We start from the raw sequence: 12303 nt of genomic DNA, 5'->3' as shown, positions 1-12303 counted from the left end.
TACAGTCACATTTCCGGACTGGCAAGGAGCGCCTGATCCCCGGCACGAATCCGCCCGGCGAACTTGTGTCGAGGTCCGTTGAGCTGGGGACCGAACCGCACAATAACCCTGAAAGAGTGGTTCGGTGTGGGGCTGTGGAGGGGTGCCGCGGACTGCGGTAGTGGGGTTGTGGACCACTGCGGCTGCAGCGGGGACGGTGCCTCTCCGTCATTTCTAGATCCCTGGCAGACATACAATACAATACAATACAATACAATAGTCACATTAATATCACTGGACAGTGTATATTGTCCTTATGTTTGGCAGAAACCAAGAATGATTAACGCTGTACGAAAAGCGCCGTGTAAAACGTTGCGGTCAAGATCTCCCTAAATGTACCATTACATAGTAGCAACCGACCTTGAATTTGTCGTCGACGTAGGTGCCGGAGAGGCGGCGGCCGAGGTGGTCTGCGGCGTTGAAGAAGGCCTCCCAGACGCGCGGGTCGCGCTCGGTGCCGACGGCAAGGAAGCGCATGACGGCGAGCGCGGGCGCGGGCGCCAGCTCGCCCGCCAGCAGCAGGTTCCACGCGTCGTGCACCAGCTTGGCGCGCGTCAGCGCCGGCAGCGGCCGTAGCCCCGAGCCCTTCGCCGCGCTCGCCTCCAGGTACTCCGCCAGCAGGCGCCAGTTGGCCGCGTCGTAGTTCACCATGAACATGCCTGCCCGACACGGATACTTAACAGTAAAGTGACTGTGAGGGGCCTTACAGGAGACGAGCTGCTCTAAGTTAACAGTGTGGTCAGACATCATGATACTATAAAAGACAACAACCTTTTTTTCTTTGGCCGACTGAGAGACCTTAGAGCGCCATACGCTAATTGACGACATACCGTCGACATTTTTATTCTTTGCGTCATCGGTATTCTGACTGGTTTGATACGGGATACGGCTGCTGTGCCAATCTCTTCATCTCAGAGTAGCACATGCATGAAACCTACGCTTAAGAGCCAAGGAAACTGGTACACCTGCCTAAAATAGTGTAGCGCCCCCGCGAACACGCAGAAGTGCCGTAACACGATGTGGCGTGGACTCGACTAATGTCTGAAGTAGTGCTCGAGGCAACTAACACTGCTGTCCATAAATCCGTAAGAGTACGAGGGGGTGGAGATCTCTTCTGAACAGCTCGTTGCAAGGATCCAAGATATGCTCAATAATGTTCATGTCTGGGGAGTTTGGTGGGCAGCGAAAGTGTTGAAACTCAGACGAGTGTCCCTAGAGCCACTCTGTAGCAATTCCGGACGTGTGGGGTGTCGCATCGTCCTACTGAAATTGCCCAAGTCCGTCGGAATTCACAATGGACATGAATGGATGCAGGTGATCAGACAGGGTGCTTATGTACGTGTCACCTGTCATAGTCGAATCTAGACGTATCAGGGGTCCTATATCACTCCAACTGCACACATCCCATAGCAATACAGAGCCTCTACCAGCTTGAACAGTACCCTTCTGACCTGCAGGGTCCAGGAATTCATGAGATTGTTTCCAAACCCATACACGTCCATCCGCTCGATACAACTTGAAACGAGACTCGTCCGACAAGGCAACATGTTTCCAGTCAGCAACAGTCCAGTGTCCGTGATGACGGGCCCAGGCGAGGCGTAAAGCTTTGTGTCGTGCAGTCATCAAGAGTACATGAGTGGGTCTTCGGCTCCGAAAGCCCATATCGATGATGTTCCGTTGAATGGTTCTCACGCTGACACTTGTTAATGACCCAGCACTTAAATCAGTAGCAATTTGCGAAAGGGTTGCACTTCAGTCACGTTGAACGATTCTCTTGAGTCGTCGTTGTTCCTGTTCTTGAACAAAAAACTAAGGCTCTAAGCACTATGGGCTTAACATCTGAGGTCATCAGTCCCCTAGATTTAGAACTACTAACTAACCTAAGGACATCACACACATACATGCCCGAGGCAGGATTCGCACCTGCGACTGTAGAAACAGCGCAGTTCCGGACTTAAGCACCCAGAACCGCTCGGCCACAGCGGCGGGCTCGTTCTTGCAGGATCTTTTTCCGGCCGCAGCGATGTCGGAGATTTGATGTTTTACCGGATTCCTGATATTTACGGTACACTAGTGAAATCGTCGTACGGGAAAATCCGCACTTCATCGCTACCTCGGACATGCTATGTCCCATCGCTCATGCGCCGACTGTAACACCACGGTCAAACTCACTTAAATCTTGATAACCTGCCATTGTAGCAGCAGTAACCGATCTAACAACTGCGCCGGACTCTTGTTGTCTTATATGTTGTTGTTGTTGTGGTCTTCAGTCCTGATGCTGGTTTGATGCAGCTCTCCATGCCACTCTATCCTGTGCAAGCTTCTTCATCTCCCAGTACCTACTGCAGCCTACATCCTTCTGAATCTGCTTAGTGTATTCGTCTCTTGGTCTCCCTCTACGATTTTTACCCTCCGCGCTGCCCTCCAATACTAAATTAGTGATTCCTCGATGTCTCAGAACATGTCCTACCAATCGATCCCTTCTTCTAGTCAAATTGTGCCACAAGCTCCACTTCTCCTCAATTCTATTCAATACCTCCTCATTAGTTATGTGATCTACCCAACTAATCTTCAGCATCCCTTCTGTAGCACCACATTTCGAAAGCTTCTATTCTCTTCTTGTCTAGACTATTTATTGTCCACGTTTCACTTCCTTACATGGCTACACTCCATACAAAAACTTTCAGAATCGACTTCCTGACATTTAAATCTATACTCGATGTTAACAAATTTTTCTTCTTCAGAAACGCTTTCCTTGTCATTGCCAGTCTACATTTTATATCCTCTCTACTTCGACCAACATCAGTTATTTTGCTCCCCAAATAGCAGAAATCCTTTACTACTTTAAGTGTCTCATTTCCTAATCTAATTCCCTCAGCGTGACCCGACTTAATTCGACTAAGTTCCATTATCCTTGTTTTGCTTTCGTTGATGTTCATCTTATATCCTCCTTTCAAGACACTATCCATTCCGTTCAACTGCTCTTCCAAGTCCTTTGCTGTCTCTGACAGAATTGCAATGTCGTCGGCGAACCTCAAAGTTTTTATTTCTTCTCCATGGATTTTAATGCCTACTCCGAATTTTTCTTTTGTTTCCTTCACTGCTTGCTCAATATACAGATTGAACAGCATCGGGGAGAGGCTACAACCCTGTCTCACTCCCTTCCCAACCACTGCTTCCCTTTCATGTCCTTCGACTCTTATAACTGCCATCTGCTTTCTGTACAAATTGTGGATAGACTTTCGCTCCCTGTATTTTACCCCTGCCACCTTTAGAATTTGAAAGAGAGTATTCCAGTCAACAAGGTCAAAAGCTTTCTCTAAGTCTACAAATGCTACAAACGTAGGTTTGCCTTTCCTTAATCTTTCTTCTAAGATAAGTCGTAAGGTCAGTATTGCCTCACGTGTTCCAGTATTTCTACAGAATCCAAACTGATCTTCCCGAGGTCGGCTTTTACTAGTTTTTCCATTCGTCTGTAAAGAATTCGTGTTAGCATTTTGCAGCTGTGGCTTATTAAACTGATTGTTCGGTAATTTTCACATCTGTCAACACCTGCTTTCTTTGGGATTGGAATTATTATATTCTTCTTGAAGTTTGAGGGTATTTCGCCTGTCTCATACATCTTGCTCACCAGATGGTAGAGTTTTGTCAGGACTGGCTCTCCCAAGGCTGTCAGTAGTTCTAATGGAATGTTGTCTACTCCGGGGGACTTGTTTCGACTCAGGTCTTTCAGTGCTCTGTCAAACTCTTCGCGCAATATCATATCTCCAATTTCATCTTCATCTACCTCCTCTTCCATTTCCATAATATTGTCCTCAAGTACGTCGCCCTTGTATAGACCCTCTCTATACTCCTTCCACCTTTCTGCTTTCCCTTCTTTGCTTAGAACTGGGTTTCCATCAAAGCTCTTGATATTCATGCAAGTGGTTTTCCTTTCTCCAAAGGTCTCTTTAATTTTCCTGTAAGCCCTAGTGAGATAAGCCTCTACATCCTTACATTTGTCCTCTAACCATTCTTGCTTAGCCATTTTGCACTTCCTGTCGACCTCATTTTTGAGACGTTTGTATTCCTTTTTGCCTGCTTCATTTACTGCATTTTTATATTTTCTCGTTTCATCAATTAAATTCAATATTTCTTCTGTTACCCAAGGTTTTCTACTCGTCTATTTACCTATTTGATCCTCTGCTGCCTTCACTATTTCATCCCTCAAAGCTACCCATTCTTCTTCTACTGTATTTCTTTCCCCCAGTCCTGTCAATTGTTCCCTTATGCTCTCCCTGAAACTCTCTACAACCTCTGGTTCTTTCAGTTTATCCAGGTCCCATCTCCTTAAATTCCCACCTTTTTGCAGTTTCTTCAGTTTCAATCTGCAGTTCATAACCAATAGATTGTGGTCAGAATCCACATCTGCCCCTGGAAATGTCTTACAATTTAAAACCTGGTTCCTAAATCTCTGTCTTACCATTATATAATCTATCTGATACCTTTTAGTATCTCCAGGGTTCTTCCAGGTATACAACCTTCTTTCATGATTCTTGAACCAAGTGTTGGCTATGATTAAGTTATGCTCTACGCAAAATTCTACCAGGCGGCTTCCTCTTTCATTTCTTAGCCCCAATCCATATTCACCTACTATGTTTCCTTCTCTCCCTTTTCCTACTGACGAATTCCAGTCACCCATGACTATTAAATTTTCGTCTCCCTTCACTACCTGAATAATTTCTTTTATCTCGTCATACATTTCATCAATTTCTTCGTCATCTGCAGAGCTAGTTGGCATATAAACTTGTACTACTGTAGTAGGCGTGGGCTTCGTGTCTATCTTGGCCACAATAATGCGTTCACTATGCTGTTTGTAGTAGCTTACCCGTACTCCTATTTTTTTATTCATTATTAAACCTACTCCTGCATTACCCCTATTTGATTTTGTATTTATAACCCTGTATTCACCCGACCAAAAGTCTTGTTCCTCCTGCCACCGAACTTCACTAATTCCCACTATATCTAAATTCAACCTATCCATTTCCCTTTTTAAATTTTCTAACCTACCTGCCCGATTAAGGGATCTGACATTCCACGCTCCGATCCGTAGAATACCAGTTTTCTTTCTCCTGATAACGACGTCCTCTTTAGTAGTCCCCGCCCGGAGATCCGAATGGGGGACTATTTTACCTCCGGAATATTTTACCCAAGAGGACGCCATCATCATTTAATCATACAGTAAAGCTGCATGCCCTCGGGAAAAATTACGGCTGTAGTTTCCCCTTGCTTTCAGCCGTTCGCAGTACCAGAACAGCAAGGCCATTTTGGTTAGTGTTACAGGGTCAGATCAGTCAATCATCCAGACTGTTTCCCCTGCAACTGCTGAAAAGGCTGCTGCCCCTCTTCAGGAACCACACGTTTGTCTGGCCTCTCAACAGATACCCCTCCGTTGTGGTTTGCTCCTACGGTACGGCTATCTGTATCGTTGAGGCACGGCAAGGTCCATGGTTCATGGGTAAGGTTGTCTTATATAGCAGCGTCGTATTCTGGCTGTTTACACATCTTTGTATTTGAGTACGCATGCCTATACCAGTTTCTTTGGCGCTTCAGTGCAGGTCATCAATTATTTGCTGGATGTATCCAAATCTCTCTCTTCCTCTACAGTTTTTATTCTCTACAGCTCCCTCTAGTACCACGGAAGTTATTCTCTGATGTCTTGACAGATGCCCTATCTTTCTGTTCCATCTTGCCACTGTTTTCCATGTATTCCTTTCCTCACCGATTCCACAGTGAACCTCCTCCTTCATTACCGTACTAATCCACCTACTTTTCAATATTCTTCTGTAACGCCACATCTTAAATGCTTCGATTCTCTCCTGTTCTCGTTTTCCCACAGTCCATGTTTCAATACCACACAATGCCGTGCTTCTAACGTACATTTTCAGAAATTTTTTCCTCAAATTAACACTTATGTTTGATATTAGCCGACTTCCTTTGGTCAGAATTGTCTTTTTTATCAGTATTAACCTGCTTCTTATGCCCTCCTTGCTCCGCCCGTTATAGGTTATGTTGCAGCCTAGGTGGCAGAATTCGTTAACTTCATTTACTTCGTGATAGCCAATCCTGATGCTAAGATTCTCATTGTTTTCATTTCAGCTACTTCTCATTACTTTCGCCGTTCTTCGATTTCCTCTCAACCCATATAATGTATTCATTACACCGTTTATTCCAGTCATCAGATCCTGCAATTTTTCTTCACTGTCACTGAGGATAGCAATGTCATCAGCGAATCTGATTATTGATATACTTCCACTCTTGAACCTTCCTTTTATCTCCGTCATCGCTTCTTCGATGTGTGGATTGAACAGTAGGGGCGAAAGTCTACATCGCTGTATTACACGTTTTTCAATCCGACCACTTAGTTCTTGGACTTCCACTCCTCTTGGCTCTTATACATATTCTATGTTCTGTCTTGCCATATAGATGACCCCTATTTTTCTCAGAATTTCTAACATCTCGCATTATTTTACATTGTCGAACTAATTTTTCCAGGTCGACGTATCCTGTGACGTGTCTTGATTTTTCCTCTCTGGTGCTTTACCTTTCCTAAACCCAAATTGATTGTCATATAACACATCCTCAATTTTCTTTCTATTCTTCTTATATTATTCTTGTCAGCAACTTCGATGCATGAGCCGTTAAGCTGACTGTGCAATAGTTCTTGCACTTGTCGGCCCTTGCTATCTTCGGAATTGTTTTTTTCTGAAAGCCGGATGGTATATCACCAAACTCATACATTCTGCACGTCAACATGAATAGTCCTGTTTCTACCACTTCCACCAATGATTTTACAAACTCTGATAGAATTTTATGCGTCCCTTGTGCCTTGTTTTATCTTAAGTCTTCTGAAGCTAAATTCTGATCCTGGATCCTCTCTCTCTTCTCTATCGACTACTATTTATTCTTCTATGACGTCATCAGAGAAGTCTTCCCCCTCATAGGGTCCTGCAATATACGCTTTCCACATATTTGCCCTCTCGTTTGCATTTAACACTAGAATTTCCATTGCACTCTTAATGTTACCACCGTTGCTTTTATTATCATCGAAGGTTGTTTTGACTTATCTGTATGCTATGCCCGTCCTACCGACAATCATGTCTTTTTCGATTTATTCACTTTTTCATGCAGCCATTTCGTCTTAGTTTCCCTGTCCTTCCGATTTATTTCATTCCCAAGTGACTTGTATTATTGTATTTCTGATATCCCTGAACACAGTTGTACTTCCTTCTCTCATCGATCAACTGAAGTATTTCTTCTGTTACCTGTGGTTTCTTCGGAGCTACCTTCTTTGGACCAATGGTTTTCTTTCCAGATTCTGTGATGGCCCTTTTTAGATATGTCCATTCCTCTTCAACTGGCCTAGTGAGCTATTCATTACTGCAGTATCTATAGCCTCGGAGAACTTCAGACGTATATCTTCATTACTTAGTACTTCCGTATTCCACTTCTTTGCGCACTGATTCTTCCTGACTAATCTCGCCAACTTCAGCCTACTCTTCATTACTACTAAATTGTGATCTGAGTATATATCTGCTCCTGGGCACGCCATACAATCCAGTATCTGATTTCGGTATCTCTGCCTGGGCATGATCCAACCTGAATGAAATTTTTGCATATCTCCCGGCCTTTTCCAAATATACTTCCTGCTCTTGTGATTCTTGAACAGAGTATTCGCTATTACCATCTGAAATTTATTGCTGAACTTAATTAATCATTCTCCTCTCTCATTCCTAGTACCAGGCTTATATTCTCCTTCAACCCTTTCTTCTACTCCTTCCCCTACAATCACATTGCAGTATTCCATGACTATTAGATTTTAATCTACCCTTACGTTCTGAATTACCCGTTCAATATCCTCATGTACTTTCTCTCTTTCTTCATCTTCAGTCTGCGACGTCTGCATCGATAACCGAGCTATTGTTGTAGGTGTTGCTTTGCTGTCGATTCTGAGGAGAACAACCCTATCACTGAACTGTTCACAGTAATTCATTCTGTGCCCTATCTTCCTATTCGTAACGAATCTTATTTCCGTTATACCTGTTGATATTAACCTACACTCAACCGTCCAGAAATGCTTGTTCTCTTTCCATTTCAATTCACCTACTCCCACTATATCTAGATTGAGCCTCAGCACTTCCCTTTTCTAGCTTCCTTAACGTATTTACCATGTCCAAACTTCTCACATTCCACGTCCATATTCGTAGAACGTGATCCTTTCGTTAGTTATTCAGTGTTTCTCACATCGTCACCTCCCCCATTAGCAGTCCCCTTCCGGAGATCCAAATGGGGCACTAGTCCGGAATCTTTTGCCACTGGAGAGACCATCATGACGCTTTTTTTAATCACGGACCACATGTCCGCTAAACAGAATGTACTGTTTCAGTATGCGGCGGTTTACAGGGGTATCTGCCCCTCTACTGATACTGACGTACCGGCCAGTAGAGCGTTGTTGAAGGCCAGCCGCCTCCCTCGACCTGTCAAACTCACCTCACCTGACCTTACCTACAGTGCAGTTATCTGTACGCTCCTCTCCAACATGTGAATGCTGTCTAATTATAAGGGACGATCAAAATATCTACATACGAGCGGGCTGCAGCGTATATGCAACGTAGCGTGACTCCGAGCTTATGTAAGCACTGACATCTACGCAAAGAATTAGTGTGGCATTCGTGTATTTCCGACGTGAGTGCGGTAAGTGTCGGGGCGTAAACTATGGCGAAGTTATTGCCAAATACATGCATACAGGAGCAACGTGTAGTTGTTCTTCTCTTGACTGCCAAAGGACAAATACAGATAGACGTCCATCAAAGACTGAAGAGTGTGTATGGGGCAGCGTATCTGTCTAAAACCACTGTTGTAGAATGGTGCGCTGAGTTCCGTGCTGGTCGCGATTCGGAACAAGATGCCAGTTGATATGGGAGGCCAGCAGAAGTTACGCTAACCCAAGTGTGAGACACTAGAGCATCCACCCTATAGTCGTGATCTCTCCCCATGCGATTATCACACCTTCGGTCTGTTAAAAAAAGGTTCTGAAAGGTCGAAGATTCCTGTCGGACGAGGATTTACAGCAGGCAGTTACTGACTTCTTCACCCAGCAGGACACGATGTTTTACCAAACGGGTACGGTTCAAATGGTTCTGAGCACTATGGGACATCTGAGGTCATCAGTCCCCTAGACTTAGAACTACTTAAACCTAACTAACCTAAGGACTTCACACACAACCGTGCCCGAGGCAGGATTCGAACCTGCGACCGTAGCAACAGCGCGGTTCCGGACTGAAGCGCCTAGAACCGCTCGGCCACAGCGGCCGACACCAAACGGGCATCTTCAGTCTGGTGTGACGGTGGGATAATTGCCTCAATGCTCACGGCGATTTTGCCTGATTTGCATACCGATAGTGGAGAAAGCAAGGGGAAACTACAGCCGTAATTTTTCCCGAGGACATGCAGCTTTACTGTATGATTAAATGATGATGGCGTCCTCTTGGGTAAAATATTCCGGAGGTAAAATAGTCCCCCATTCGGATCTCCGGGCGGGGACTACTCAAGAGGACGTCGTTATCAGGAGAAAGAAAACTGGGATTCTACGGAACGCAGCGTGGAATGTCAGATCCCTTAATCGGGCAGGTAGGTTAGAAAATTTAAAAAGGGAAATGGATATATTACAGTTAGATATAGTGGGAATTAGTGAAGTTCGGTGGCAGGAGGAACAAGACTTTTGGTCGGTTGAATACAGGGTTATAAATACAAAATCAAATAGGGGTAATGCAGGAGTAGGTTTAATAATGAATAAAAAAATAGGAGTGCGGGTTAGCTACTACAAACAGCATAGTGAACGCATTATTGTGGCCAAGATAGACACAAAGCCCACGCCTACTACAGTAGTACAAGTTTATATGCCAACTAGCTCTGCAGATGATGAAGAAATTGATGAAATGTATGACGAGATAAAAGAAATTATTCAGGTAGTGAAGGGAGACGAAAATTTAATAGTCATGGGTGACTGGAATTCGTCAGTAGGAAAAGGGAGAGAAGGAAACATAGTAGGTGAATATGGATTGGGGGGGAAGAAATGAAAGAGGAAGCCGCCTTGTAGAATTTTGCACAGAGCATAACTTAATCATAGCTAACACTTGGTTCAAGAATCAAAAAAGAAGGTTGTATACCTGGAAGAATCCTGGAGATACTAAAAGGTATCAGATAGATTATATAATGGTAAGACAGAGATTTAGGAACCAGGTTTTAAATTGTAAGACATTTCCAGGGGCAGATGTGGATTCTGACCACAATCTATTGGTTATGAACTGCAAATTGAAACTGAAGAAACTGCAAAAAGGTGGGAATTTAAGGAGATGGGACCTGGATAAACTGAAAGAACCAGAGGTTGTACAGAGTTTCAGGGAGAGCATAAGAGAACAATTGACAGGAATGGGCGAAAGAAATACAGTAGAAGAAGAATGGGTAGCTCTGAGGGATGAAGTAGTGAAGGCAGCAGAGGATCGAGTAGGTAAAAAGACGAGGGCTAATAGAAATCCTTGGTTAACAGAAGAAATATTGAATTTAATTGATGAAACGAGAAAATATAAAAATGCAGTAAATGAAGCAGGCAAAAAGGAATACAAACGTCTCAAAAATGAGGTCGACAGGAAGTGCAAAATGGCTAAGCAGGGATGGCTAGAAGACAAATGTAAGGATGTAGAGGCTTGTCTCACTAGGGGTAAGATAGATACTGCCTACAGGAAAATTAAAGAGACCTTTGGAGAGAAGAGAACCACTTGTATGAATATCAAGAGCTTTGATGGCAACCCAGTTCTAAGCAAAGAAGGGAAGGCAGAAAGGTGGAAGGAGTATATAGAGGGTTTATACAAGGGCGATGTACTTGAGGACAATATTATGGAAATGGAAGAGGATGTAGATGAAGATGAAATGGGAGATAAGATACTGCGTGAAGAGTTTGACAGAGCACTGAAAGACCTGAGTCGAAACAAGGCCCCGGGAGTAGACAACATTCCATTAGAACTACTGATGGCCTTGGGAGAGCCAGTCATGACAAAACTCTACCATCTGGTGAGCAAGATGTATGAGACAGGCGAAATACCCACAGACTTCAAGAAGAATATAATAATTCCAATCCCAAAGAAAGCAGGTGTTGACAGATGTGAAAATTACCGAACTATCAGTTTAATAAGTCACAGCTGCAAAATACTAACGCGAATTCTTTACAAACGAATGGAAAAACTGGTAGAAGCGGACCTCGGGGAAGATCAGTTTGGATTCCGTAGAAATGTTGGAACACGTGAGGCAATACTAACCTTACGACTTATCTTAGAAGAAAGATTAAGAAAAGGCAAACCTACGTTTCTAGCGTTTGTAGACTTAGAGAAAGCTTTTGACAACGTTAACTGGAATACTCTCTTTCAAATTCTGAAGGTGGCAGGGGTAAAATACAGGGAGCGAAAGGCTATTTACAATTTGTACAGAAACCAGATGGCAGTTATAAGAGTCGAGGGGCATGAAAGGGAAGCAGTGGTTGGGAAAGGAGTGAGACAGGGTTGTAGCCTCTCCCCGATGTTATTCAATCTGTACATTGAGCAAGCAGTAAAGGAAACAAAAGAAAAATTCGGAGTAGGTATTAAAATTCATGGAGAAGAAATAAAAACTTTGAGGTTCGCCGATGACATTGTAATTCTGTCAGAGACAGCAAAGGACTTGGAAGAGCAGTTGAACGGAATGGACAGTGTCTTGAAAGGAGGATATAACATGAACATCAACAAAAGCAAAACGAGGATAATGGAATGTAGTCAAATTAAATCGGGTGATGCTGAGGGGATTAGATTAGGAAATGAGACACTTGAAGTAGTAAAGGAGTTTTGCTATTTAGGGAGTAAAATAACTGATGATGGTCGAAGTAGAGAGGATATAAAATGTAGACTGGCAATGGCAAGGAAATCGTTTCTGAAGAAGAGAAATTTGTTAACATCGAGCATAGATTTAAGTGTCACGAAGTCGTTTCTGAAAGTATTTGTATGGAGTGTAGCCATGTATGGAAGTGAAACATGGACGATAACCAGTTTGGACAAGAAGAGAATAGAAGCTTTCGAAATGTGGTGCTACAGAAGAATGCTGAAGATAAGGTGGGTAGATCACGTAACTAATGAGGAGGTATTTAATAGGATTGGGGAGAAGAGAAGTTTGTGGCACAACTTGACTAGAAGAAGGGGT

General features: G+C 43.6%; 1 protein-coding gene across 1 annotated transcript in view; it reads right to left on the bottom strand.

Moving 5' to 3' along the window:
- LOC126251848 (aminopeptidase N-like) overlaps positions 1 to 12303 on the bottom strand; it is a 255465-nt gene that overhangs the window by 84696 nt on the left and 158466 nt on the right. Inside the window, exon 12 of the mRNA XM_049952527.1 lies at positions 400 to 698. Coding sequence (XP_049808484.1) covers positions 400 to 698 — 299 coding nt within the window. The remainder of the gene's footprint in view (positions 1 to 399; positions 699 to 12303) is intronic.

Source organism: Schistocerca nitens, chromosome 1 (assembly GCF_023898315.1).
Source record: "Schistocerca nitens isolate TAMUIC-IGC-003100 chromosome 1, iqSchNite1.1, whole genome shotgun sequence".
NCBI classification, from domain to species: Eukaryota; Metazoa; Arthropoda; class Insecta; order Orthoptera; family Acrididae; genus Schistocerca; species Schistocerca nitens.
This window is presented reverse-complemented; position numbering and strand designations above follow the sequence as displayed.